Source organism: Vigna unguiculata, chromosome 7 (assembly GCF_037176805.1).
Source record: "Vigna unguiculata cultivar grain cowpea cultivar isolate G323 ecotype 2 chromosome 7, ASM3717680v1, whole genome shotgun sequence".
Lineage (NCBI taxonomy): Eukaryota > Viridiplantae > Streptophyta > Magnoliopsida > Fabales > Fabaceae > Vigna > Vigna unguiculata.
Genome location: NC_140798.1, coordinates 37,316,672 through 37,344,434, shown reverse-complemented (window position 1 = coordinate 37,344,434; position 27,763 = coordinate 37,316,672). Strand labels below are relative to the sequence as shown.

At 28.8% G+C, this 27,763-nt stretch overlaps 4 protein-coding genes across 4 annotated transcripts; all 4 read right to left on the bottom strand.

Moving 5' to 3' along the window:
* Window positions 1-674: 674 nt before the first annotated feature.
* Window positions 675-4,474, bottom strand: LOC114190196 (Haloacid dehalogenase-like hydrolase (HAD) superfamily protein). The gene is made up of 5 exons (XM_028078993.2): window positions 4,060-4,474; window positions 3,947-3,989; window positions 2,809-2,869; window positions 2,150-2,284; window positions 675-1,197 (listed from the first exon to the last, which is right to left on the bottom strand). Exons 1-5 carry the CDS (start codon window positions 4,379-4,381, stop codon window positions 1,033-1,035), a joined length of 726 nt encoding a protein of 241 aa, XP_027934794.1. The 5' UTR covers window positions 4,382-4,474; the 3' UTR covers window positions 675-1,032.
* A 2,356-nt stretch (window positions 4,475-6,830) lies between these two features.
* Window positions 6,831-9,374, bottom strand: LOC114190645 (pentatricopeptide repeat-containing protein At3g57430, chloroplastic-like). The gene has a single exon (XM_028079605.2). The coding sequence runs from the start codon at window positions 9,319-9,321 to the stop codon at window positions 7,330-7,332; it is 1,992 nt and encodes a 663-aa protein (XP_027935406.2). The 5' UTR covers window positions 9,322-9,374; the 3' UTR covers window positions 6,831-7,329.
* Window positions 9,375-12,858: 3,484 nt separating this feature from the next.
* On the bottom strand, window positions 12,859-14,359 carry LOC114190754 (uncharacterized). Its single transcript, XM_028079760.2, has 3 exons — window positions 14,126-14,359; window positions 13,809-13,938; window positions 12,859-13,546 (listed from the first exon to the last, which is right to left on the bottom strand). The coding sequence occupies exons 1-3, from the start codon at window positions 14,280-14,282 to the stop codon at window positions 13,054-13,056; spliced, it is 780 nt and encodes a 259-aa protein (XP_027935561.1). The 5' UTR covers window positions 14,283-14,359; the 3' UTR covers window positions 12,859-13,053.
* Window positions 14,360-26,725: 12,366 nt separating this feature from the next.
* Window positions 26,726-27,178, bottom strand: LOC114191383 (ripening-related protein grip22-like). The gene has a single exon (XM_028080552.2). It carries the CDS (start codon window positions 27,176-27,178, stop codon window positions 26,726-26,728), a length of 453 nt encoding a protein of 150 aa, XP_027936353.2.
* Window positions 27,179-27,763: the final 585 nt, after the last annotated feature.

Genomic DNA, 27,763 nt, shown 5'->3' with positions numbered 1-27,763 from the left:
AAATTACTTCATTAAAATACTTTATCCAAACACACCATTCAAATTTTTGGTTTATTTATAAGTTTTTGTTCTTTTATATTTTTGTTGTAGAGTTAACTATAATTTTAGTTCTCCAAATCTAATATAAAACTAAATTATTTAATATAAAATTAAATTCATTTTTGATTGAAACATTGATCTCAAATTCATTTTGATCTCAAATATAAAGTATATGTATATAATCATTTTAATTTAATTATATTAAACTTTTTTGACGTATCATACGTGTTTTCAAGTTAATATATATAATTGGATTAAAATAATTATATATATATATATATATATATTTTTTTTTTTTTAAATTTGAAAACTAAAATATTTTAAAGTTTTAAAGAGTCAAATTCTAATTTTTATGTACTTTAATTACTAACAATATATTTAACCATTTTTTATTTAAGTAATATTTTTAAATGAGGTATTAAAAATAGACATAAGTAAGCTTTTAAATTTTGTAAAATAAGGTTTGAGTTTGATGAACTTGATTGAAATTAATTCGTTTTTAATGTGATATACCACAAATCACAAGACCAAAAGATTGAAAAGGTTGACAAAGTATATATATATATATATATATATATATATATATATATATATATATATATATTTCAGAATAAATAGAGCTCCTACACGTAATATCGTGTCAAAACCCATGGGTCAAAGAAGCTGAAGTAACATCTACAGAACTTGCAAGTCCAAAGAGAGGCAACATGTACAGCACAATCCAATGGATCTTGTTACTGACGCTAACTTTCAGAACAATAATTTTGGATGGCATTCATGCGCATGCAAGACAATGAAAATGATCCAAGCTAAGTTACAATATTATTATTAAAGTGGCACCTATTAAATCCTCCAAACCTAAATATTTCAATGATATTTTTGTTTCATGACCTTACCAAGGTAAGATATAAAACTACCCTAATATATATGCCATCTCCATATCTCTTCTTAGCATAAACCGCAATAATTGGCTCGCGTGAACAATCCTTGACATCAAGATGTCAGATCAAAATTTACATCTAGAATTGAGTAAACATCAGCAAGGGAAGACACCTTGAAATCTGGTTTGAATTCAACATCAGCATACTCGGGAGAATCATATATTCCTTTTTGATCAAGCAAGCATGTAAAGGCTCCTGCTCGCTTCCCACAAGCCACCTGTAAAAGGGTTAAATAAGCAATTAAGCATAAATCAATTACCAGCCAATTTCAAATATGATAAATATACTAGGAAAATACAGCATAAATGGAAAGGAATTTGTTTGCAGCCATGTTGGAAATAATAATCCGTTTTACAAATATAAAACAACTCTCAATTAAATTTGGCAGGCTTTCGCATAAAACAAAGACTACTTTGCCTCCCACATGAACAGATTGCCACTATTAAATTTAACAGTAAATACAATTTCCTCTATTCATCATAGTTTTGGGGGACTATGAACATGGGTAAATCATATGGCCCTGAATAGTCAAGGAAATGTGATTTACCATATAACTTATTGTGTTTACCTTAAACGAAAATCTGTTAGGTCTCTCACCATAGTTAAGGAAATGTTAAAAGCATGTAATTTATCATTTTGTTATACAGAGCTTATTCCCCTTGTGGTCCACTTATTAATGCAGCACAATCTTCAATCTTTGACTGATCAAATGCAGATATTTGTAGTGGCATAAAACTTACAGACAAAATAATGATAAAATTAAAATACCACTAGGTAAATAAAATAAGGACACGAGTCACAGTATATATATATATATATATATTGCAAGCAAACACAGACTGGTTTGCATACTGATGCTCAATTTTTTTTTACTATAAAGTTTACCGGTCATCATCACAGAACCAACTCTGAGAAAGATTTGAAATGCACTCTTATTTCTCTAGATTCAGGATTTTATTACTACAATATTTAATGTTCTGCTTTTGATTTTGCAATTATTACTATTATGTATTTGTAATCAAATGTGAAAAGAGAAACCAAGAAGAGCCGTAAGCATTTTTCCCAAATAGTGATGATGATAAGAATCAATGCACTTGAAATTGTACATTGCACAGCTACAATGAAAAGTGTGGCATTTGAATACTCACGTTAGGAAAAGAATCACTTACATCATCTTTAAGGCTATCCCCAATCATTATTACTTCATTCGGTTGAACTTCCCAAAGAGAACAGATATGCAATAGTGGAGCTGGATCAGGTTTATAAGGAAGAAATTCCCTGCTTAATGCTGGAGAAAATGTAATCTGCAGCAATGAGAGATAATATATAGTAGTTCAGCATTTTAAAAGAATGAAGAGTTAGAGGTTTAACCTTACACTAAAAATTCACAGTCTTCAAGTCACAATCAATAATGGTGACTTTATGAAGTATGCAACCACCATAGATAGCACATTTTAGAAAGGAGTTTTTTTATAACTGTCTTTATAAGGTTACACCAACTTTTCTTGAAAATAATGGAAATGTAATGTAATAAGATTCCATTCTATACAAGCATCCATCCAGCAACTATATAACTTCATTTTCAAACTGATGAATGTCATACCTACGGACAAAAGAAAGCAGCAGGGCAAAATCCCTTACTCTGTCACGCTTTTCTAGTTTATATTGGCACAATATCAGAGCAAAGCCAAAAACAAAGATCAAATAGGAGAAAAGTGAACAACCTAATTTCACAAACAATTTCCCATATCAATCCAATCCAACAGTCCGAGATAAATAAATTTAGTATATATACATACACACAGTTGCATTTTGTTGACAAACTCACCCCAAATCGTTCATGGAATAAATCAACTGCTGTCTTCATGTTCCTAGTGATCAAACCCCTCCTATTAAAAAAAAGCTATAGATCATGAGTAATTTATTCACATTTTATAACAAACAATACCAAAATGTCTACTGTAAAAAAAAAAATCATACTATCGTTATCTTCTTGGGACAAACAACTTCAAACAAATGGAATCACAGTTAGCTAACGAATACTATTTTCACATAATAAACTTCATATTCTAGAGCATGTTATAGATATGTGCTACAGTAAAAAAAAAATCAATTGATTTTAACAACTCATTGCCATTGGTGTCTAGATGTTAACAAAATCTTAGCATAGACATAGAATATGTATAAATAAAAGAGCACAACTTAAGTGTAGTTCCTAAAATGCTTATGGTAATATTTTTTTGGGTAAGAATTAGAGTTTTACCTCACATAGTAATAAAGATTCGCATAGGATTCTGAGATAAAGTTTTAATTTCAATAGGAAAGCATTACCAAAAGTACATACACATAAGAAACTAAATGTAAGTCTGTCCTAAGAAAAGATAGAACAAAACTGATTGCTTAAATGTTTTGAGCATTGTTCTCTTGTCATAACTGAGAAAGCAACACGGTAATCTGTTTTGACCTTTAGTACAAACATTTATCACAGATACTAAGCTGAACTTTAACTATTTATTGGAAACCGTGTAAAGTAAGTTTCATCACATAAATACGTTAGTTGTCCAAATTAAACAATGTGCCTAAGTTCACATGTATTTAGAGTTGCTTCCAGCAACTTTACCATTAGAGATTGAAGGCTAAAATAAGTTTGAGCTGCTTGTAGAAATAATTATTGTTTACAATAAAAAAAAAATATTATCTTCATAAATATTATTATATATTATAATCAAGTTTAAATAAAATATATATAAAATAATGAGTTGGTTGGAGTTAACGACGATGCTTCTTCTAATAGAATTTAGTTGATATGCTAATGTGGGACCCACTTTTATGCCAGAAACTCCTAGATTGCTCCTGTTTGAGATGCCCTAAGAACCAGGACCAATAACCAATACCGCGTTTAACTGAATCTCAATTTGCAAAGAGCAGAGAACAGAAGAAGAAGAAGAAAATGCGCTTAACTGGACCTTATTTTCTTGGAATCAAGAATAGCACAAAGCTCCGAAGCACCTGCAGAACGAGCATGAAAACTATGCACACTTCATGAGAAAGAGAGAAAGAGAGAGAAATGGATGCAAACCAGGCATGATTTGGAGGCGTTGGAGACCCTGACGCTCAACCTCGGCGATGGCGTCGTAGGCTTGGTGCTTTTTATGAGGAGGCCAAGTCTCGATGTGAGCCAAAATGTCGATGCCGGAAGGGTTTTCCGCCTTCAGCCTGAGGTACTCCGCATCGCCGAGCACCGCCCTGTACATGGCCGGAAAATCGATGACCGGGACGGTGAGGGTGCCGTCCATGTCGAAAACGACGCCTCTTAGGCGCGTTTTGAGTGCGGGAGGATGAGAGGACATTCGCCTGGAGAAGCTAAACGCTTTGGCGGAATTGGATATGAGCAATGGCATTCCCGATCTCTGCTTTCTTCTTCGCGCATCGCATTTTTTGTCCCACTCTTCTAAAATCTTCTTATACACCCACTCTGCACTACACTATTTCGTTAGCTACCGTTAATTCACAATTTTTTCATTTTTTTAAGTTAATCTCTTTCAGAAAAACCTTTGGAAGCGCTTCAAAACATGTGATTAACAATTAAAAAAAAAACTACGAAAATTAAAATTAATAGTAAAGACGAAAACCCGAATGAAAATTAGACATTTTTTCTAAAAATATATTCAAATAAAAAATTATTGATATTTAATTTATATCACTTCTATTAACTTGTTGGCTAGATTATAAGAAGCATTTTATTTAACAGTTAGGTGGGACAGTGGAGTATAGCGAGATATTTTCTGAAATGACCTTCGTCCACCGCAAAAGGATATTGGATTTTTTTAAACCAATTTAATTTTCAGACTTTGGTTTATTTATCTTTTCATATTCTATTTTTTTTATTATAGATGATTTTTTTTTATTGACAAGTTGTTAGTTTTGTTAATAGAAAGTTAAACTCAAAATTAGACCACCTTCTCCAAATTAGAGTTCATTTTGTTTATGTTAGTTATGCACCTTTTTACTTTCCATTTATCGGAACACAAATTATTTAACTCTATTATGAATAATGTTACTATCTTTTGAGTTTTTATCATGCTTTTAATTTATCGAAGTCATTTTTGCTTAAGTATTTTTAGATGTTAAAAAGTAAAGTTTTCTTATTAATATCAAATAATAATATTATAGTTATATATTAAGTAATTTTTTTTATTTTGTGTTGAATAGCGATAGATTGTTATTATGACTTACAGCAATGACAAAAATGATACTTATTTTTTAGTTTTTTTTTTGTTTGGTTTCACTTTAAACACACCCATTCATTGTTTGGTTTAGCATTGATTATGAATTTTCAAATCAAAATGTATGTTTGGTTTTAAAATCAATTTAAAATTAAAAAATTTATTTTCAAAGAGAAGTTATAAATATCAATTTATTTTAGTGTATATGAGATGCATCCTGAATTGATTTTAGTATATATGAAATCATTAAAATAATGTTGTTGTTTGGTTGGTTTTCCAAAATCAATTTATAGGTAAAAAATTCACCTCCAAAAGTAAGTTACCAATTGTAACTTCTCCGACTAAGAAGATCAATTCATTCACTCACGTCAACTAAAATAGCATGTCACAAAAATCATGACCATCTTATTATTTAATAGTATCATTTTAATCAATAAAAAAAATCTTTTTTAATACAGAAAAAAATATAAATAATATTTTAATCATTATATTCAAACAATTAAAAATTATAAAAAATTTCAAGTATTCAATAAAAAAAAACTAATAAAATTTATATTTATAAAAAATTTAAAAATGAATTAAGAGTAAAATATCTTATATATTATGGAGTGTTTAAAAATAATGATTTATTTGCATTTGGGGGGAGTTCATTCCAAAATAAATAAAGATTATTAAAAGAAGGTCTTGCTAACCAGTGTCCTAAGGGCACTGGTTAAGGATAATTAATATACATTGGATCCTACAAGAGTACATAGATAAGTGTAATATTAAATAAATCTTGACCTAATAACCATTAATGCAACTTTATTTTTTTTAAAGACAAAAATGCCCATAAATATTGTACATGTGTATTTAATATTTTATTTAATGTTCACAAATAAAATTTAAAACTAATTAAATAATAAAATAACTATATTTTAATGTTGCTAAAAATTAGATATAAGAAAATTTTAAAAAATAGTGTTAAACATCTAAAACTTAAAAAAAAACATAAGAAAGTATAAATTAACAGAAAAACCAACAAAAAAAATAGTGTTAAACATCTAAAAATGTTACAAAAAAGGAATAATTAAAGTGTCAATTTAAGACTTAATTGATTTTTTTTAGTAGAAACCTTAAAAATTTCAAAATCTTGTTTTGTAACACTAAGTTATTGTCTACACATTTAAAAGGATATTTTTGTCTTTATAAAATTTATTATGTACATTTATACTATTTTAATTACTGTATTTAATTATTTCAGCTTTCAATGTAAAAATGATGATATCAAAACACATTTATTATTCCTTAACAAATGTACTTAGGACGCTAGTTAGCATTCTCCTTAAAAAAAAAAATTAGCAGGGTAGACGTAGAAACACCTTATATAAAATTGTATGATTAAGACTTACTAAACAGCCAGGTTAATAAGGAGATTCCTGAAAAAATTTAATATTTATTTTTGAAATAATTTGTAGAATTTAGCTAAGTGTAACTATTTCTTCCCAATCAATGCCCACGGGTTCGTATTAGAAAATTTGTCTGTCAATTTGGACGGTTTAAAGTTAATAATGACTATCAATTATTTAACCCTACTAGGCTTTTCGTGTGCTTGGACTGCGTATGGAATGCAAGAAAGACAAGGTTGCTGAAGCAGTATCACTCCAGTGAAAATACAAATATTCCTTATATCCTGTATCCACTTTCATTTATCCTCCTAAACACCATTTCATGATCCTGTATTTGACGGAATATAATTATCATTCACCCAGATAATTATGGTAAACTATCGAAAAAAGCATTCAAACTAACAACCCTGAGAAACTAAAGAATTTGAAACAGTTGATTCACATAATTTTTTTTCCGTGGTGGCATGGATTGTTGTTGAATCAATCCTAATGCTATTATATTTGAAATGGAGATCTTTGCCATCCAGGTCGTAAATCAGAATGTGGATCTTTGCTATCTTTTAACACCAATGCTGTAAAATGGGCTTGTTTTGAAGGAAATGTTTTTTCCTCCCCTCCCGTTTTCTTCTTCACGATGGTAAGGCTGCATGTGAACCTCCATGCATCTCATCTGCATATAGAATGCTTGGCCTGGCCAGTTTTCAGTGTTCACCAGACACTTTAAGATTTGCAGATTCAAATCAGGATATCACTTTCAGCACAACCATCTGACATTATTGATACGAGGTCATCAAGCATTCCATATATTAAACTAGACGAAGGATGTGCTTTGTCAGCAACACAAAAAGAATGAGTCTTACCACCAACAATTATCCAACTGCAACCTGGAATCTTTTTTAAACCTCTTTCTTTCATCCTTGTTCTCACCTCACTTACCACATCCCATCTTCTAGAGGAAGCGTATGTATTTGAAAGGGATATATAATTTGAAGGGTTTTCAGGTTCCAGCTCTAAAAGGTGCCTATAAGCCAGGTCTCTTGTCCTTGAATTCCCATGCATTACAGAGGCAGTTAAAAGAGATCCCCAAACACTTGGACCAGGATCTATAGGCATTTCTACAATGAATTCCAAGGCTTGATCAAGCTGGCCTGATCTGCCTAACATATCCACAACACAAGCACAAATTTCAACTGTTGGTTTTATATCATACTTAGTCATCAGCGACTTATATATACTAATGCCTTCATCTACCAATCCTGACTTGCTACAAGCAGAAAGAACACCAACCACTGTTATCATGTCTGGTTTGAACCCTTCCTGAAGCATTTTGTGATACGTAACTACAGCTTCTTCTCCTCTCCCGTGTAATCCATACGCAGAGATCATTGAACTCCAGCTAATACCATCTTTGAAGTAGGAATCAGATTCAAATGCCCTTTTTGCATAATCCAAACTCCCACTTTTGGAATACATGTCAATTAAAGAATTGCATAGGCTAACATCATCGTTTAACTCCATTTTGATAGAAAACCCATGTATTTGTTTCCCTCCTGTTAATCCAGCAAGCGAGGCACAAGCGGGAAGCACACTAACAAGTGATACTTTATTGGGTCGTATACCATCCTTCATTTGCATCTCACGAAGAAGAACCAATGCATCCTCAGGTGCTCCATTCTGCACATAACCATTGATCATTGCCGTCCAAACATATACATTTCTGTTTCTCATTTGGTCAAACACTTTCCTTCCGATAACAACTCTCTTACTCCTGGAATACATATCAATCAAAGAAGACCCCATATGCACATCTAAACCCATCTTCAAATCAAACCCATTCTTCACCACGAAACAGTGAAGCTCCCTCCCATAATCCCACTTACCAGAATCGCTACAACACAGAGGCAGCAAACTCGCAACAGTAAAAGCATCGGCCATAAACCCCTCACATTGCATTCGTACAAAAAACTTCCACAAATCGTCATGAGAGGGAGAATTACAAATTCCCAAGGCAGCACACCCAGAAATTACAACATTGAACGAACCCACATTCCTCTGAGGCATTTCCTCAAACACTTTCACCGCTTGAGCAAACTCCCCACACCTACAATACATTGCCATCAGAGAATTCGCAACAACAACATCCGACACAAACCCAACCCTTACACTCTTCCCATGAATCAATCTCCCGGAAACCAAGTCCTCAAGTTCACCGGAAACCTTGAAAACCGTCGCGAGAGTGTAGTCATCGGGCAACACACCATTGCGACCCATTTCTCCGAACAAAGCAAAGGCTTGGTGAAAGTTGTGGTTTTTAACGTATCCATTAATCAGTGAGTTCCAGAGGTAAACGTTCTTGGCCTCAACGGACTCAAAGACGAACCTTGACGATCTCAACCCGCCACACGTGGCGTATGCAGAGACGAGCCTTGTGGCGAGGAAAACGTTTTGCGCATACCCATTGGCGAGGATCTGAGCGTGAGATTGTTGAGCGGGTTTCTGAGCTCGAAGGTCGATGCAGAGTTGAAGCAGATGGAGGAGACTGTGCTCTGTACGGGGGAGAGAGACAATGGCAGAAGTGTAATAACGACAAGTTATTAGGGCAAATGTAAATGCCCTCCTCATAACCATAAGAACCAGAAGTTGCGTTGAGTTTGAATTTGGCGGTTTAAGTTGAAACAGACATTTGAGATGTGTTTCCATGTGCACAACACAACAATAGCGCAACATTGTCTTGTACTAGGGTTCCACACTGCTCCATTAAAATCACGATAAATTCGTATAATTATAAATATTTTTCATGTTTGATCTATTAAATTTATCAACTTGAAACTATAGCGTTCCAGTATTTTCTCATTGTTTCTTCCTTCTCTAACTTTCTTCCTCCCTGAAAGAAAATTGGGGCAAATATATCATACTATTTGTACACATAGAAATCACCTTCACTCGTGTAATAAAACATGTTTTTGCAAGCATGTACCTAGGATAAAGATATGTCTGTTTTTATATTATTTTTTAGTACAAAACGAAGGTGTGCTTTAATCATGTATGTTTTACAAAACTACTAGTATTCTCTTACAAAATACTTTGGTAAATTATACTTTAATTACTTAGACACTCTGATATAAGGTTTTATCTGCCATTCGCTATTATTTTCTTTCTCTCATTCCTCAAGAGCATTCCTTTAGATTTTTCCTTGAATCAAAAGTGAGTCAAATTTAAGTGTTAGAATATTATTTTTTTAATTTGAGAATATCACAAACTGTAGATGTACGCAACATTATCATCGATATATAAAAAATGATGTAATTGAATTATTTTTATAAACCAAAGAATTTAATTGCTTTAGATAAGAATTGGGAGTTTATTTGAGAAAAAAAAAATTAAGCCTTTATTTTAAATTGAGATTGAAGTTATTACTGATGAACACGACTTCTACCACGTAAAGTCATACGTGCGAAGCATAATTTACCCATAAATGATATGATAAATTCTTTGAAATGTGTTCATTCTCCTAATTTGGTACAAAACTGTACTGTCTTAGTAAACATACCGATAAAAATTATGTTAGACTAATATGGTACACATTTTTCGGATTAAATATATTTTTATCTCTTAATTTTTTATATAAAATTAAAATTAGTTTATTTTTGAAACTTTGACCAAATTAGTTTTCTAATTCTAGAAATGTTTAGAATCAGTTTTTTTAGTCAAATTTTGTTAAGTTTATTTGACGTTTTAAACACTTTTTTCGATTAACATTTAACTGAAATTATATCAAACAGTATAAACAACTCAACTCAAATGTTATGCTAACATAGAATGCGTATGAAACATAAAATAAAGTTAACAAAATTTTGTTAAAAGGACTAAATTTAAACAGTTCTAAAATTGAGAGACTAAATTGGACCAAAATTTCGAAGATGGACTAATTATAATTTTCATTGAAAGTTAAAGAATTAAAAAGATATTTAACCCACCTTTAATATATGCACCATGTTTATGCTACACTAACTTTGTACTTAATATTACTTTAGGAATAACTCTTTTAAGATACAATCTTTAATAAAGCTTCACGTATCATTAGATTAACCTAATTTAATCATTAAATATTTTAATCTTAATGAACGAGAGCCTAGGATCCTCACTCTTAATAAAAAAAATAATGTATGTCAAAATCTAAACAAACATGACATTTATAGTTGTATATTTGGATGTGTTTTTTAAAAAAGTATATACATTAAATTAATTTAACTATTTAGTAGAATTTTAAATATATAATTATACAAAATTGACCGTAAATATGAATTGATGATATATTATATTTATTTATATGCATTCAGTTACTTTCACAGCGTAGAAAAAGTAGCAGGGGTATAATTTTAGGTTCGAGTGAGTGGGGCTTATGCATTAATATTCTCCCTTTAATTAAAAAACTGAGATTATTGTGCCATTCTTATGTTTTTAATAGGTACAGGTGTAGAGAATAATAATTTGCATTCATTTTTAAATTTATAATAGATATTTAAAAGTTCGTTAAGAAATTGTTTTATAAATTATCGCTACGCACTTTAAAAAAGATTAGAAAAAAAAAGTTATCTAGTTGAATTTCGGTTCCTATCTTATGTCTCTTCGGTTGCTTTAGTTAATTTATTTTGGCATTCATATATTTTAGTCTCTCTTTTGATAAGAATTAAAATATCATTTAAATACGTGAAGCAGAAGAAAGAAAATAATAATACATAAACAACATTTTCCCTTATATTAATAATATTTGAAAATTATTTTGAAGCTTATAGATTATTAAGCTATTTGCCACTGAAACTAATAATTAGATTCAGTTACCATAAAAGAAATTGCGGTCAAAATTTTATTCTCGACACTTATTTGTAGAATGGACAAAATTGACTAAAGTATTACTACTAATTGAAATTGACTCATTTATGTGTACTCTTTCCTTTTATTTTAACGAACAATGTTTATTCTTATGTCTTATTTTAGTAATCTTTTCTAGAATTATTATCAAAGTTCAAACTTCATAGATAATTTTTTTTAATTTTTGTAAAAAGAATTGATTTAACCGACTCTAATTTTTTCAAAAAAAAAAAAAACACATAATACACTATTTATTATTTTTCACGCCATTCATAAATAAAGACAAAAAATAATAATTTTAAAAATATATATACAGTAACTAAGTTTAGACCGTGAACTATTTTCAAATCTAAGTCAACCTTCAGAACTAAAAATTCTTTTTTCATTCTATTTAACATGCAATCTCAGAAACTGTTTTGAAAACAAACGAAATGCTGCAGAAATTAATTATTGAATGGAATAAAAGTGCTTAAGAATGTAAATAAAAATTAACACCTAAAATAAATTCTCATACATAAATTAATTATTTCAGTATTGATTCTTTTATCATCATTTCTTTATCGTCAATATAATCAACCTGAACCGTACGAATACAAAAAAAAATTCTTAACGTTTCAGGTAGTATCTCTCCCTCTGTAATTCAAGATTCTGAGATACTTGCAGAATGTCAGAACCAGAGATACTTCTTCAAACATGTTCAGGGTGTAATCAACACGTAAAAAGATTATTTGTTAAATAAATGAAATATATACTGCGTAAGATGTGTGAGAATTAAAGCATCAAATTCTATCTTGGTTTAAGAAATTTATTCATCAATAAATGAAAAACAAAAGGGAATTTGTAGTATGTGTTGGTTAAATAGACAAAAAGAATAAGGTGAGAAAAGACGTGTTAAGAAGCTTCATGTTGAGTGTTACCAATAATACCAAAAGTATCTCACAATCTATGTTTAAAATTTGTTTATGCAGTAATGAAGGGCATGCCTTAGCTTAATGAAATTTGTTGTTTTCTTATTTATCGGTGGTTAAAAAACACCGATAGACAAAAATAAAAGTAACAAATTTTATAAGTTCTAATTCAATATATTATTATTATATTAAAAATAAATTTTAAGTCTATTTTGATGTCATTAACAAAAGTTTATAACGTGAGATTTAATTCACATAAATATTGTAAATTGATTTGTTATTTTAAAAAGAATTTAAATTTCTATTTCCACTAAGGTTTCAGACTACTGTAAGAGGAGAAAATTAATGAGAAATGAGAATGATTAAGAAAATGTAAAGGGAAATCTAGTTAATTTTTTCCCCATTTCTTGCGCTTTCCTACGGCAACAAAAAGCTGTTACTTCAAAGCAAAAAAGCAAACACTTTATGAGCAAAATTGAGACACTTTTTATTAAAGGGGTTATACAATAACTCGCCTTCAGAAAATCACTCACTAGTCACTACACTGACTTGCACACTTTCAAGAAACAATTAATCCTAACTCTGAGCTCCTTATTTAGGAGCCTTATCAAGCCGTGACTCATATTTGTAGTACAAATCTTTCTAACACTTTTCAAAGCTAAATAGATAAGAAAAAACTTTAACTGAAAGGAGTGACTAAATTGTGTAAACTAGCTTTGCTGGTAGCATTGAAATTGCAAAGAACATCGTCTAAGTTCCAGAGTCCATCCCAGAGAATTTCTTCGTTTGAGGAGTCTGGTGCAGAGACATTGTCACTCACATTGAACATGGAGTAGAAATAGCCCTGCTGCTCTGAACTGTTTGGACACATGTTAGCCATTTCTTGTGTCTCTTGAGATGTAGAAGGCACTCTGTGATCATTTTCTTCAAGCAAGTTTATGATCCCTTTTATGTCCAAGTTGAATTGGAATTGTTGCTGCTGCTGCTGAACCTGCTGCTGATGCTTCAACTGCAGTTGTTGCTGTTGAAACTGCTGCCTCCTTGAGGAACGGATTCTAGCCTTCTCAGCAGCATCAGAAGGACTCTTAGTCTTTTTCTTGAAATGAGTCCTCCAATAATTCTTTATCTCATTGTCAGTTCTTCCCGGTAAGCTTCTTGCGATTGTTGACCACCTGAAATGTTCTTGATTTAGTTTCACAAGCTTTACCATAAGAAAAACATTTTTTTAATGACTAAATTTTAACAATTTTATTTTGTTATAAATGATATTTTTTAAGTACTTTCTCATTTTTTTTTTCTATTTTGTCACCTCGTGTTATAAGAAAAAATTATTAAAATTTAATTGATAAAATATCATTATGCTTATCATAAATAAATATTAATATTTATGTTGAGAAAACATGCAAGTATAAGGGATTCAGATTCAAAATTTACCTGTTTCCCCACCTAGCATGCAGTTCCTGAATTATGCTTTCTTCTTGTGGTGTTATCTGGCCCTTCTTTAGGTCTGGTCTCAGGTAATTCACCCATCTCAGTCTGCAGCTCTTTCCATTTCTTTTCAGTCCTGTTCAGAGAATAGGTGTAAATTAAGTATGTGAGAGCAATTAACAAGAAAAAAAATAGTGCATAAAGCTATGATAAAAGAAGTGAGAAGAGTGTAAAAAAGATTGCGAGTTCAACTTTTCAATAACAAAATAGTAACAAATAACATTTGTGAATGAAAAATGACAAAAAAAGGTTGTGGTAGGGACCTGCAAGTCTTGCAACAGAGTTCCATCTGCCTTCACCATGCAATCTGACATACTGAATGAGCAATCTGTCTTCTTCAGCAGTCCAAGGACCCTTCCTCCATCCTTGTTCCTCCATCACACCCCACCCCATGTTCCCTGCCATAACTCCCCAATACATACAAAAAGTTTTCTAAAGTTTTTTGTCTCTTTGGGAAAGGTTTTGTGTTGTAAATTCTATGGCACTGATTTGTGTTCAATGTTTGCTGCATATTTATACCTGCAGCTGGACCTCAACTTGATTATGTCAGTCAACCAATGTTATTTTCTTGTAATCCTTGTCCATGTCACTGTTAGAAGGAAAAGACAACATTTTTTTACAACAAATCACATGCTATAGTTTAATAAAGTTGTTATGAATGACAAAGTTTCTTTAAGTATTCTTGTGAAATAATATAAAAGATAAAACATACTCTATTAAAAATATCAATTTAACCATAATTTGCTTTAATAATTAACAGTATATATAACTAATTATTATTATATATGTTAGACGAAATGTGGTTTAATTAAATTTAATCATCATTTTTATATACATTTGTAATGATTTTATATAGTTATGTAAATGGAAAAACATGTGTAGGTAAAATTTTGATAATTGACGAAAATACCCTCAGGCTTTATTATTTACGTCAGGTTGATGTTAGTGAGTGTTTGGGGTTTGAAACGTGATTGTCTAAGAAAAATCGACTTCCTCACCAACAAAATCTTGAGCCGCTGAAAGAGCTTGGAAAATTGCAATCAGCCAATGATGAAATAACATACAAGAGAAGGGTATATTAGAAAATTGAAGACTATGTTAAACTATTAGGTGACAAGATAAAATTAAAGAGAAATTAAAATTTTTTATGGTTATGAAAAGTTGTTGTGGTGACACGTGTTATGTAGGGTGATGGATCTGGACACAAAATTTTACTGCTTGAGAAGCATAATCTAAGGAATGAAAGATAAAATAATAACGTTAGTGATGTTTTTTTTAAAGTGAAAAGTACAAGATCCCCAATGGGCATTCCCCAGGTGTTGGACTGCTTGCCTCTTTCGGGGATCAATACAGATAATTGTGATTTTTCATTAAAATATTATTTAATTGGATACTATTTTTGGGTATTGGGGCCAATTAAATATTATGGCTATGATGGGTCCAACGTCATCTTGGGACAGCTGGTGTTTCTTGCTTTTTTTTTTCTTCCAACCATGGTGCTTCGTGAACTGATGCTGGACATGTGAATTTTCCATTTTTCTTTGGTACAGAAAAAAACAAAACACATTTGATTTTGAAAATATTGATGTTCAATTTCACATGTGAGGTTTTAGCTAAATTAGTTGTCACTTGCCTATGTTTAATTTAGAGTTTGTTTTTTTCTTTTGAGTTTTGTTATATTGTCTTATGTTAAACATTAAAAATATATTATTTTGATATTTTAAAAATAATTTTAATATATTTTAAAATTTTAAAATTAATGACCATCAATATATTTTGATGTTAGAAAAAAACAGCAGAATAAAATTAGTAAAAAATTTAAACTCTTTTATTTATTTGCATTTTTAGTAAAGAAAAATATTTTGAGCATTAATTTGTTATTCGTAGAAGTTATATATCTTATATTAATTTTTTTTCTTAGAGATATTTACTGAAATTCATCTTAATATATTATTATTCAAAAGAAAATGAAAACAAATTCATATTTTTGTTTTTCTTCTTTTAATTACATTACTTTAGTTTAATGAAAACTATTAAACTTTAAAGGTGAGAGTCAATAAGTAGAAATATATATTAGATTTTATATCATTCTAATAGTGAATTTATATTTAATTCAATCTAATAAAAATGAATTTAAAAAGGATTTGATGGATCTTCTGAAGAAATATTTACAAAAAAAGACATGAATTCAAATTCATATAAAAATTAACACAATTTTTAACTTAAAATGTTAAAACAATAAATTTGTGAATTTTCATTGTTATAACATGTTTAATTTTTGTATTTTTAGTTAATGTAAGATTTAGACTTATATTTGAATTCTTAATATGATTGAATTATATTTATATATATATTCTAACTCGTTCTTATTCTTAATTGATGTGACATGTTTAACAAATTTAATAAACTAAACTTTATAGTTTAAGGTTATTTCTTTTAAAACAAAATAAAAATGGAAAAATGGACTTTCGTTGTTAGAGAGAGATCTCTTGAGCTCTTTAATTTGTTCCTTATCTATCGAAAACAAGGCTCTTTACTCTTTATTCCACATTCCTATATAGCACTTTTTGGTATTTTAATCTCAAAAGGATGTTATGTGGATTGTTGATGAAGTGTTAGAACCTCAGACATTACATTGAAAGCCATAGTCATAATTATCAAATTGGCTTCGTCACTGAAACTCGCACACTAATTTCAAACGTTCACTTGCTGCACCATACATAGGTGAATCATTTTGAAACACTCATCACTGGAAAAAAGAAGCACGAACACCACCAAACATAATAATAATGTTCCGTTCTTTTAATTCAAATAATAACATTAAAAATGTGTATATGTGTAGATACTGCAAGCAATATCCGTGTATGGTACGGATCGATCATGATCTAATAAAGTAAACAACATATTATAAATATACTTGTACTACTAAAACACTTTGTTTAACAGCTAAGCATGTGTGCGCACTCAAACCAAATTTTTAAAAACTAAAGGTGAAAAAAGAGGATCGTTTGTGATTTCTTGTGTTTAACATTATTTTTTTGTGTGGATACACATGTAATTTGTTCTTTCTTTGGTTGTCCTTTCAACACAGATTAGGATCAAGGTTTTGCCATTGTCGTTGCGGGGACACTTGAGAGTATTTAAATCGAACCATTATTCTATCGAATCTAATTGTTTAACACGACCCACATATATTAATTGTGCTGTGTCTTCTGGAAATCCATTTGTTAATGAGATCAAACTTTGACACTCGCCAATTAACTTTGCAATTTGATAAAATTTAAAAGTTGTGATACTGTTTTTCATATCGACCAAGGCTTTTAGAAAGATTGTGTACTCATCATCAACGTAACGTGACTTGAATACTTAATTGCAAGAAGATTAATTAAGTCAAGAGTTAAACATGCTTTTAGATTGTTAATTGTAAGATGGTTTTATAGACGATTTGCTTGAACGGAAAATTATGAGAATTGGATCTTAAAAAGCAAGACGTTAAAAAGGCCTAATCATGATCGATTTGTGTTTGAAGGAATTACTTACCAGAAAATAAAGCAAGAAAGTGGAGAAAGAGAGATATGAATATTAATTAATTGTAGTAAAATATTAGACTCACAATTAATATAGCTAATAGAGTTGGAAACTTGGGAATAGAAAAGTGACATCGTTTTTTAATTGAATACCAACATACCAATCTAGAGAACTTGGTAGTGTCCTCAAATCATGAACACAAAGTTAACAATTTTAGAATGATATTATGATCTCTAACAATCGCATAAGCATTAGCTTAACCATAAATAGTATATGCATCAACTTATTTAAACCCTTTTGCACATCCACTCACGGTACCCAACCTTAAGCATAACGTGACAAAACATCAAACTATGGACACTTTTTACCAATAGATTTGATAAATTCTACGAATATTTTCTCTAATATTTTAAAATTCCGTAGCTAATGTGTGTTTTGCCATCTTCAATTCTATTAAATGCAAATTCTGCTGAAAAGGAAGAATTAAAAACTTGTAAGGATATAAAGAACATCTTAACCACCGCTAAATTAACCCAAATAAAATGCAGCAGATAGAACTTGAGAAAGGAATAAAAGTAATATATATATATATATATGCTCCCTCGTTCTTGGTTTGGGTTATTTATATACTAGGTTCAGCTTCAATCTTTTTCGATGATATGATTCGAATCTTTTATAGTTGATATGTTTTTCTTGTGTTTGTCTATTCCTTATTCCTCATTGGTCATTATGAGATGAGAAAGAATTTTGCTTGTAACCTTGACGTTTGTTATAAATGGGTTGGACATGTTCATGATTGTTGAGTATCCATGTCTAATAATAAAGAAATTAATCGAGAATATTGGAATGTATCAAGTAAATATTTAAATTAGTAAGAGATTACAATTATCAAAATTAGTCGTATAAAAATTTTGTAATATATTACAAAAAGAATGAATCCATTGAACTAATTGCACAGAAGCTATTAACTTGTACATTAACGAACCAATAATTTTCACACAACAGGCAAAAAATAATACTCCTCAAGCTGAAGAGTAAATGTAGAGGTTGGACAAAAAATTATATGAACTGTGACAAGTTATTGAAAAAATATATGCAAAATGGTCTGAGGAAGGAAAAAAAAAAGCAGTTAAAAGAGTCTAGCTTCAAGTTTTTTTTTTTGGTTTTAACTATTCAACAATTATCTCCTCAACATGTTTTATATGAAAAGTAAGATCAAAAGCAATACACTGTGCAGATTAATTGACTGTCATAAAAAGAGAAGAGTTGGAGTGAAATCACAGGTAAAAAATAACTCTACCACTTGCAACTCACAAGTGATACAGTAGCCACGATGATACACTACTAGCCACGATTCAATATTCAGTTTCAGAAAGCACTGGGAAATTTGTCACTTGCATCTTCGATTTTCATGAAATGAAAAGAAAATAAAAAATACAAGGAACATGAAATAACCAGTGACATAATCTTGTTTTTATGAAGGCACAATCAAAATAATTGAAGGCCTAGATCAAAATCAGTGAGGAAGAATAAATCATCTTTGTGAATGAGATCCCTTAATACAATGAATAACTTGAATGGCAGCCTAATAATGATGAACAGAAAGGGCATAATAAAATTTTATACTGCAAAACAAAATAATCTGTGCATGTGTGCCCAACGATTGCGACCATATTTATTTGAAGGCAATGTTCATGATGTGCTGGTGTTCGATTGATTCAAGTTACTTAAAACAACAATATTGGAATTTGAACCCTACAAACTTTATGTTCCTTTACCATCATTTACTTCAAAAACCATAAAAAAACAATTAAGTACCAATTAGTCTGAGTCATGGAAACTAAATTCATGTTATATCAAACACATTTGTTGGTCTAAATCTAAATAGTTAACTGGGTCATTTTAACAAACATCATATAAGCATATATGGTGTTTTTTTTAGTATATATCTATTCTTTTTTAGTCTAACAACAGCTGCAATAGCGCGTTGAATGATATACACCATTTCGTATTGGTTGATTATCCAATTGTGTTGAAGTAGGTAAGTTTTAGTGTGCCCTCAAAGTTGTAATGACACTGAAACAACCATTATGGGTGGCTAAATCTGACTAACTGTTCAAGTCTTTGACCACTGGTTTAACAATGAAAGCAGGGGAAAAGTTATGTAACAATTAGTGACTGTAAGTTAAAGATCAAAAACAACCAAAGTTTTGCAATAAATAAATGAGACAACTTAGGTCATAGCACTATTTCACACATATACCTGCCAAAAAGGTGGGGCTTAGAGTACTTTTCAGAATGATTGTAGTTCCTTTGTGACCTAACTTTTAACTTCATAATTCTGAGTATTATCTTCACTTCCTTTTTCATAATTCTTCGTTTACTGTTGGAAGAGATGACGCCTACGAAACCAGTGACCAATCACTGGCTTCAAGCTTTAAACACTGCAACTTGTTTCCAAAACATAGCACATTTCCTTCTCTGTTCTGCGCATATATGTTGTCAAACTGAAAAATAGTACAAGGACTGTTTGAATTTACTTTATGGGGATTTTTAACTCGTTAAAATTAATTGATTTTTGTTTTGTTTAAATTTATTTACTTTTAATCTATAATTTATAATAATATATAAATAGATATTCTCTTTTTTGTGTTTACATCTATTTTTTTTAGTTTTATCTTTAATTATTATTATTTAATTAATATATAAAGAGATAATATATTTTGTGTCCATATTTCGTTTTTTCAATTTTATCCTTAATTATTATTTTAAAGATTAATTATTTTATAAATAGTTTATTATTCTAAAAATCTCTTATGTCTTTAATAATTATTTTAAAAACTTTTTTTTTGCATATATTTTATTTTTCTAATTTTATATTTAACAATTATTTTAAAAAATAATTATATTTTTTTATTGATCTTAATTTAAATTTTTATTAAAATTAAAAAATGCGAACACATGCGTACGTGTTTTCATTACTAATTTTAAACTAAATTACCTGATGAACATAATATTATGTTATCAATTTGAATACATTAGTATAACATGTGTAAGATATTATTACCATCTAAATAAAAATGTTATAGTCTTTGATACATCGCTTTTGAACTTTATAAATAAATGAATACAATCATTTTAATTTAATAGTTTTTTTATTTTTTTATGTATTAAACAGTGTTTCATATCGACATTTAAGATATAATGTGTCAAACGATTCTAACAACTCAAAGGTCATTCTAAAACATGGTTTAATACATAAGAAATGTTTAGTGAAGTTGGGTTAAAAGATAATAACTATTTATTTTTCAAATTTGGGAACTAACCTATATCAAAGTTTAGGATAAAGACAAATTTCAAAATTTAAGGACTAAAAACATATTTAACCCCATTTTAAAAATAAATAAATTAAATTACATAAAAAAACAAAATTCACTCTAAATTGACTGTGAAAATGAAAAAACAAATATATTATTGTATCTACCCGGCATGCATTTACAATATTGTTATTATTTTGCCAAGTATGAGATACAACATATCATATATTAACATTGTTAAAATAAGTGAAAAAATAATATTTATGATATATATATATATATATATATATATATATATATATATATATATATATATATATATATATATATATATATATATATATATATATGATATTGTTTACGATATAAAAAGATCTATTTATAATAACTCATATGATATAAATACGTGTCATTACTCATTTCATAATATTTTTACTCATATTCTAAAATATCTTACTAACGTGAATGTTAGAGCTTTGCATAATATACTTCCTTCCTTGATTCGATGCTCGATTGGTGATATTCTTTAGGTATAATTAGTCGTACAGTATCCAGTTTGGGGCTAGGGTGTCAAATAGGTACTCAGTTTAAAAAATGCTTCAATTATGTCCTTTTCAGACAGAGTTGACTAACGCCGTTAATCAACGTGCCACGTGACAGTCTGTAGTTTTTTTGATTTTTAAATTTTTTTAAATTTTTTTAATCTTTTAATTTTTTTTTAAATTTTTTGAAAAATAAAATAAAAATGACACGTGTCAAGTCCATGTGTGTGACACGTGGCATTGTCAGTGCCACGTGTCGGTATCACTATCAGATGTCATTGTGTTGATTTCTATTTAGTCCCCATATATGTTTTTTTTGTTTTAATTTATTACCTAAGTATTTTGTCCCAATTTTTTTAATAATTAAAATCCATTTCTTTATAAAATTAAAAGTAATTAAGTATAAAAGTTTAACAAAAATTAAGTATTTGATATTTATATTAAAATTTAGTGGTAAAAGTCATTTTATTAAGTCATTTTTAATAATAAAAAAAATTAGTATAACATTCAAACCAATAATAGAAATTTTGGTTTAAAATTAGTAAGAGACAATATTGTTCTATTTAAAAAAAAATAACAAAACATGAGTGCTTAATAAAAAAGTAATTAATAAAGTAATATGTTAAAAATTTGTTTTTAATAAAAAATATTAGTATAAAATTTATATAAATAATAAATTTGGTCTGAAATTGAGAGAAACAATATAAATATTAGTACTTAATTTAATAAAAATATTTATTCTTAATTATTTTTAATCTTATAAAAAATGGATTACAAAAATATTTTAATTATTAAAAAAAATTTGGACAAAATTGAATCAGATACATATACTTAGGTACTAAATTGAAACAAAAAGACATAGGACTAAATCGAAATCAACACAATGACATCTAATAGTGACACTAATGCCACGTGGCACTGACAATGCCACGTGTCACACACATGGACTTGACATGTGGCATTTTTATTTATTTTTTTTCAAAAAATTTTAAAAAAAAAATTAAAAATTAAAAAAAAAATAAAAAAAAACCACAGACTGACACGTGACACGTTGACTAATGGTGTTAGTCAACTTTGTCTGAAAGGGACCTAATTGAAACACTTTTTTAAAAGTTGGACTACAATTGAAACTTTTTTTAAACCGAGTACTTGACACCCTAACCCCAAACTGGGTACTATACAACTAATTATACCTATTTTTTATGATTCAAATTAAGCGCATGCCTCACTTTGTTTTGTGCGTTAGAATAACTCATTAATTGTATGTTAGGTGTTTTCCTTACACATGAAATGAATATTAAATACAAGACTGGTGGAAATGTTGTGTAAGTGAAACGTTTTAACTTAGGATGAGAAGAATTTAGTGATCCATTGAATGTCAGAAATTAAAGGCACGCGCAAACACATATCTATGTCAAAAACTTTAGGACCTGTAGTGCCAACCAAACTAATTGTCGTTGTTGATCCGATCCCGAGTTTGTGTTGGCTGTTTGGCACTACCGACCAATTTAACCAATGCTTTGTTTTATGTGGACAACAATGTTAATCAAATCACTTCCAAAATATCATAATATTTCATAAAGGATACTGATATTTTAAATATCATTCCTTCTTTTATTATCATGTGACACTATTTTTTATAATTATTTTTTTAAAAAAAATTAAAAATTAATTTTTGTTAAGATTATTTTATCTTTATATAAAAGATGAAATAGTCGTTAAATAGTATCAAACATAATTTTTCCTTAAAAAAAAATACTGTGTAGTTCAGCCCGATCTTTTGGGTGCACTTTTCTTCTAACTTTTTGACTGAATGAAGATAGAGGTGAATTGGTCAACCTTTTTGGATTATATATCCTCTTATATTGAAAACAAGATAGCCACAGGCTTGGGTAGGCTTACGTACCCATCATCTTCACCGTCATCCACCATGCTTCTCTTTTTCAAGTCCAAACCAAAATCATTTGAAGCTCCAGAATTCAGCATTCCATCTTCCAAATTCTCTCTAGTTTTCATTAAGATAGTGTTTAGTGTGAAACACACATATTCAGACTGTTCCTGCAACTATGTAATAATCACTTTCTTTCATCACCTTAATTATGTTAAACATGTATATGATGAATTCATGATGACGAATTTCACACTCTCACTATGCTTATTCTTGTGTCAAATCATTTCATAGAGATCAGATTTTTAAATTCTTCACCGTATAAAATGAAAGATACAAGGATCAAATAATATGTATACATATAATTTAAATTTATTGTGAGAGGAGCTTTTCAATTTAATGATATAGTTTTAGAAAAAAAAATGTAATTAAATTGAAAGATGCTGAATACGCAATTTTGGAAGGAATGATGCAAGATATTGTGAATTCAACTAATAATATATTAATTAATATTGTTGATAAAAAAAATATGTAAATATAAAGAAATTAAATATAACTAACTCGTCAAATATTATATTATTAATAATTTTATATTCTGGGAGGCTTTTCATAAATCAGGTACAAGTTTTAGCATATATATAAGGCATATACATATAAATCCCTCCAGCAAAAGTGTAATTTCATATTATCATAATTAGTATGTTAAATTTTGTAATGAATGGTACGAATAACAAAGTAATTAATAAATTATTTATATATATTATATCAATCTTTATCTATATTTAATTAATCAACACTTTGAAATATTGTTTTATAAACTTGTAACTTTTTGTCATATATTTATCCTTAAAAAACATATTGTTGGGTCAAGACAGAATAGAGTAAATAAAATATAATCAACTTTTAAGCCGTGTAAAACTTTATTAGGTGTGCTAAAACTTTTGACCTTGATGATGCTATATTTTATTGCATTATTTGACATCGAAATTATGTGTGTTATGGAAAGAGATCAAATTTCATTAACTTATACTAAATATTACATCATTAATACCTTTAATTATATGTAAAAAGTGAACAGAAATATATTTAAAAAAATAACATTACATCAACTTTATATTCTATATAAACAAAACATCACATATAATTTTACATATATTGATATAACTTGTTTATATATGACTTATCATTAATATATATATATATATATATATATATATATATATATATATATATATATATATATTGCATATTACATTAATTAGACGAGATAACCACAAAAAAATATATTAAATGTGAATACAAAATTAAATGAAACAACAATGAGACTTATAATTTTCCAAACAAGACCTAAGCTTCACTTAAATAACAATCTATATTTAAGTTAAGTCTAACTTAACTTAATATTTAATATATAATTGTCATGTACTTTTATTAAATGGCATAAATGTCATATTTAAATAAGTTTATCTATATATTTCTCAAACTCCATACAGTATTTTTAGTTGATTATCTTAATTTATTAAAAGAAATGTTACTTTAAATTTCTGTATATAAGGATAGGTAAAACCGGCTGAGTGGCCTTTAATTGTTTTGCTTAATGTGGCGGCTAGCATAAATAATAACGTAATTAGGTTTTACCTATGCATATACTAATAATCTATACATGTTTAAGATTTGTCCAAACACTTTTTCATATCAATGAAGCAATCATTTAAAAAAATCAATTTATAAATGTCGTTTAATTAAACACTACTCTGCACCTATTTTCAAGATAACTTTTAGAAATTTTTATAACATCGAACATTTTCTTTCTAAAACTAATTTAAGAATATAAGTATTCATTAATATCAAAACCTCATTCATCAATTTTATATTTAAATATAATGAAGATAATTTTAGAACAGCACTAGACAAACTTATTATTTTTAATTAATTTTCTTAAAAAGTTTGAAATACTTGAAAAGGGGGTTATTAATAGAAACATAGTGATATATGTATTAAAGTTTGAAGGGTGATATACTTTTAAGACTACAATTGCGACATTTTTCTTATAGATTTGTTTTAAATATTTTGCTAACTACTTAAGAAGAACACCTCTTATAGTTTTTTTATCGGCCAAAGACAGGAAAAAAAAAAAAAAATATATATATATATATATATATATATATATATATATATTATAGAAAGAAACCTAAGCACACCATATAATAATCTTTATATAAATTTTCGAAACCTTCCATGACAAAATTTTAATACAAAACATAATTATTGGAAGACCATTCTTTTTATCAGGAATAATTAATATATGAATAAAAGAATGAGACATTAGAAATTTCTCGACTCATGTACATAACTAAAAAAATAGAGGAGATAAGAACTTATATTAAATTTCTTTTTCAACATACAATTCCTAAAATAGCACTGAAATTCCGCATATAACAAAACACAAATGAGATACATTTTATTATCTCTGTAGACCAAAATATTACAAAGTATAAGGGTCTTATATGCTATAATATTAATATCTTTCACTCTAACTCTTTATTGTCATCATTTATGTTATATTATTTTGGTGTTAAGGTTTTTAGACAAACTTATTACAAATGAGATAACTATGTCTTGGAATGATCATAAACAACCTATTATGAAAAGAATAATTTTCTCTTGCTGAATCTAATGGAAAGGTTAATTTATGGGAATGTGTTCGACATTCATATTTTTTTTGCAAATATATTTTATGTTATATATAGATGGTTAGATCTATTTTTGGTAGGAGATACCCTGCGATACAATTGTATACATATTATCTATGAACTAATGTAGGATAAAGAATGAAAAAGAAATTCTTTTTACTCCTGCTAAAAAGCCAATTCAAACTTCTGAAATTAGTAAGTTCAAAAATCAATTTCTGATAAGGTTCTTCTCTGTTACATGAGATACTGTTCTTATATGTAACAGCAAATCAAACATAACTTCGTACCTTCCAAACTTTCTTTCCTTTGAACAACTCTTATAGTTGTCAGCATATTTTTCCCTTAAAAATGGTGCTGTATAATTACTTCCTATACTATGCATGAAAATAAAGCAGGAAAACTGTTGAATGAAACCAGAAATTGTATATAGAAGGATGAAGAAAGCAAAGTGAAGTGCATATATAAATGAGCTATTATATGTTGACAATGTTTTTTTAACAAAGTTTCCTATTTAGGTAAAAAATATTATTTTATTACTTTATTTTAATTAAAAAATAAAAATTTAATCTATTTTAATTCTATTTTTAGAAAGTTTGTTAAGTTTGTCAAAATGTTTTTTGTCAAAAAGATAATTTCCCTATATGATTAATGTATATATATATATATAATATGATGTCATCTTCAATTACAGTTGAAGACGTATATATATACGATACATATATTGTGATTGATATGAAAATGAACATAGCAGTTATCCAAATACACATAGTAAACATATGCCTCTCATCATCATCATTATTTATCATTATTATTATTATTATTATTATCATAATAATAATAATAATTATTCCTATTCATTTATTTATTTAATTTATTGTGATGATGATTGATGAGTTTACAGCATGATCCAAGTCACTGGGACTTCACCATCATCGGTCTTCAATCTCAAGTCCTTCCAAACAGTTTCGGAAGCATCAACAACGTTGTTTTTGCAGCCATGCCTTGAGTCACACTCGTCAACCACCTTAGCCACCGTGCTCCTTCCGTTTCTCGCTTTGATTTTGATCATTCTCCCGCACCGTACGCCGTGACTGTACCATCCGGAAGACAGTGCCACCACTCTTTGCGGCAGCGGATGGAACTTGCCGTCGCACTCGGAGGCGCCCCCTCCGTCACCGCCGCGAGCAAAGTTGTTGAGGGTGAGAATGGCGTGCGTTCCAGAGGGTTCGTACGCTGGGGAATGATGATGATGATGATGATCTTTGGATTTGCGCTTTGCATTTGCGAGAGATGGAAGATGTGTTATTGTTAGGCCAAATAAAAGCATGAACACTCCAATTTTATTCATTTTGAATCTCTCTAAGGTGGTTGCAACCAAAGAGGTGGTATGATCCTATATATATATAATAGGGAATGTAATCTAGGTTTTATCGCTTTATACACTCCTCAAATTTCTAACCTTTTTCTTTCTTCTTTCTTCTTCCAAAACCTTCTATTAACCACACATAAGACATCAATTAGAATCGCACTTTACAATTTCAAATCAAACTAATCCCTTCAGCTAGATTCCATTGTTTTATTATCGAAGAAAAATGTCATGTAAAAGGTTGTTTTCAATGAAGTTATTTTAAATTAAACAGCATTGTTTACGTTAAATAAGTCACACGACATTTTGTATTATGTAGCTTATATTACAATACTGTTCTAAGTAATAGTAGCAAGCAACACTAGGATAATATATATATATATATATATATATATATATATATATATATATATATATATATATATATATATATATATATATATATATATTAGTAAAAATCAGACCTAATTTTTTCTAAGTTGCACATATTGTCTTGTCTTCATTCTTAGCCTTAAGTATTGATATGTTATCTTCTTCCAAGTACACTCCTTGGCATTCTTCTCTTTC

Excerpts from the sequence above, each read along its gene's own strand:
- LOC114190645 (XM_028079605.2), bottom strand. The coding sequence starts at position 9,321 with ATGTTGCGCTATTGTTGTGTTGTGCACATGGAAACACATCTCAAATGT.
- LOC114191383 (XM_028080552.2), bottom strand. The coding sequence starts at position 27,178 with ATGAATAAAATTGGAGTGTTCATGCTTTTATTTGGCCTAACAATAACA.
- LOC114190754 (XM_028079760.2), bottom strand. The coding sequence starts at position 14,282 with ATGTATTGGGGAGTTATGGCAGGGAACATGGGGTGGGGTGTGATGGAG. Across the intron at positions 13,939-14,125 it reads CTCTGTTGCAAGACTTGCAG|GACTGAAAAGAAATGGAAAG; the intron begins GTCCCTACCACA and ends TTCTCTGAACAG. Across the intron at positions 13,547-13,808 it reads CATGCTAGGTGGGGAAACAG|GTGGTCAACAATCGCAAGAA; the intron begins GTAAATTTTGAA and ends AGAACATTTCAG.
- LOC114190196 (XM_028078993.2), bottom strand. The coding sequence starts at position 4,381 with ATGCCATTGCTCATATCCAATTCCGCCAAAGCGTTTAGCTTCTCCAGG. Across the intron at positions 3,990-4,059 it reads ACGCCTCCAAATCATGCCTG|GTGCTTCGGAGCTTTGTGCT; the intron begins GTTTGCATCCAT and ends CTCGTTCTGCAG. Across the intron at positions 2,870-3,946 it reads CTTGATTCCAAGAAAATAAG|GAGGGGTTTGATCACTAGGA; the intron begins GTCCAGTTAAGC and ends TTTTTTTAATAG.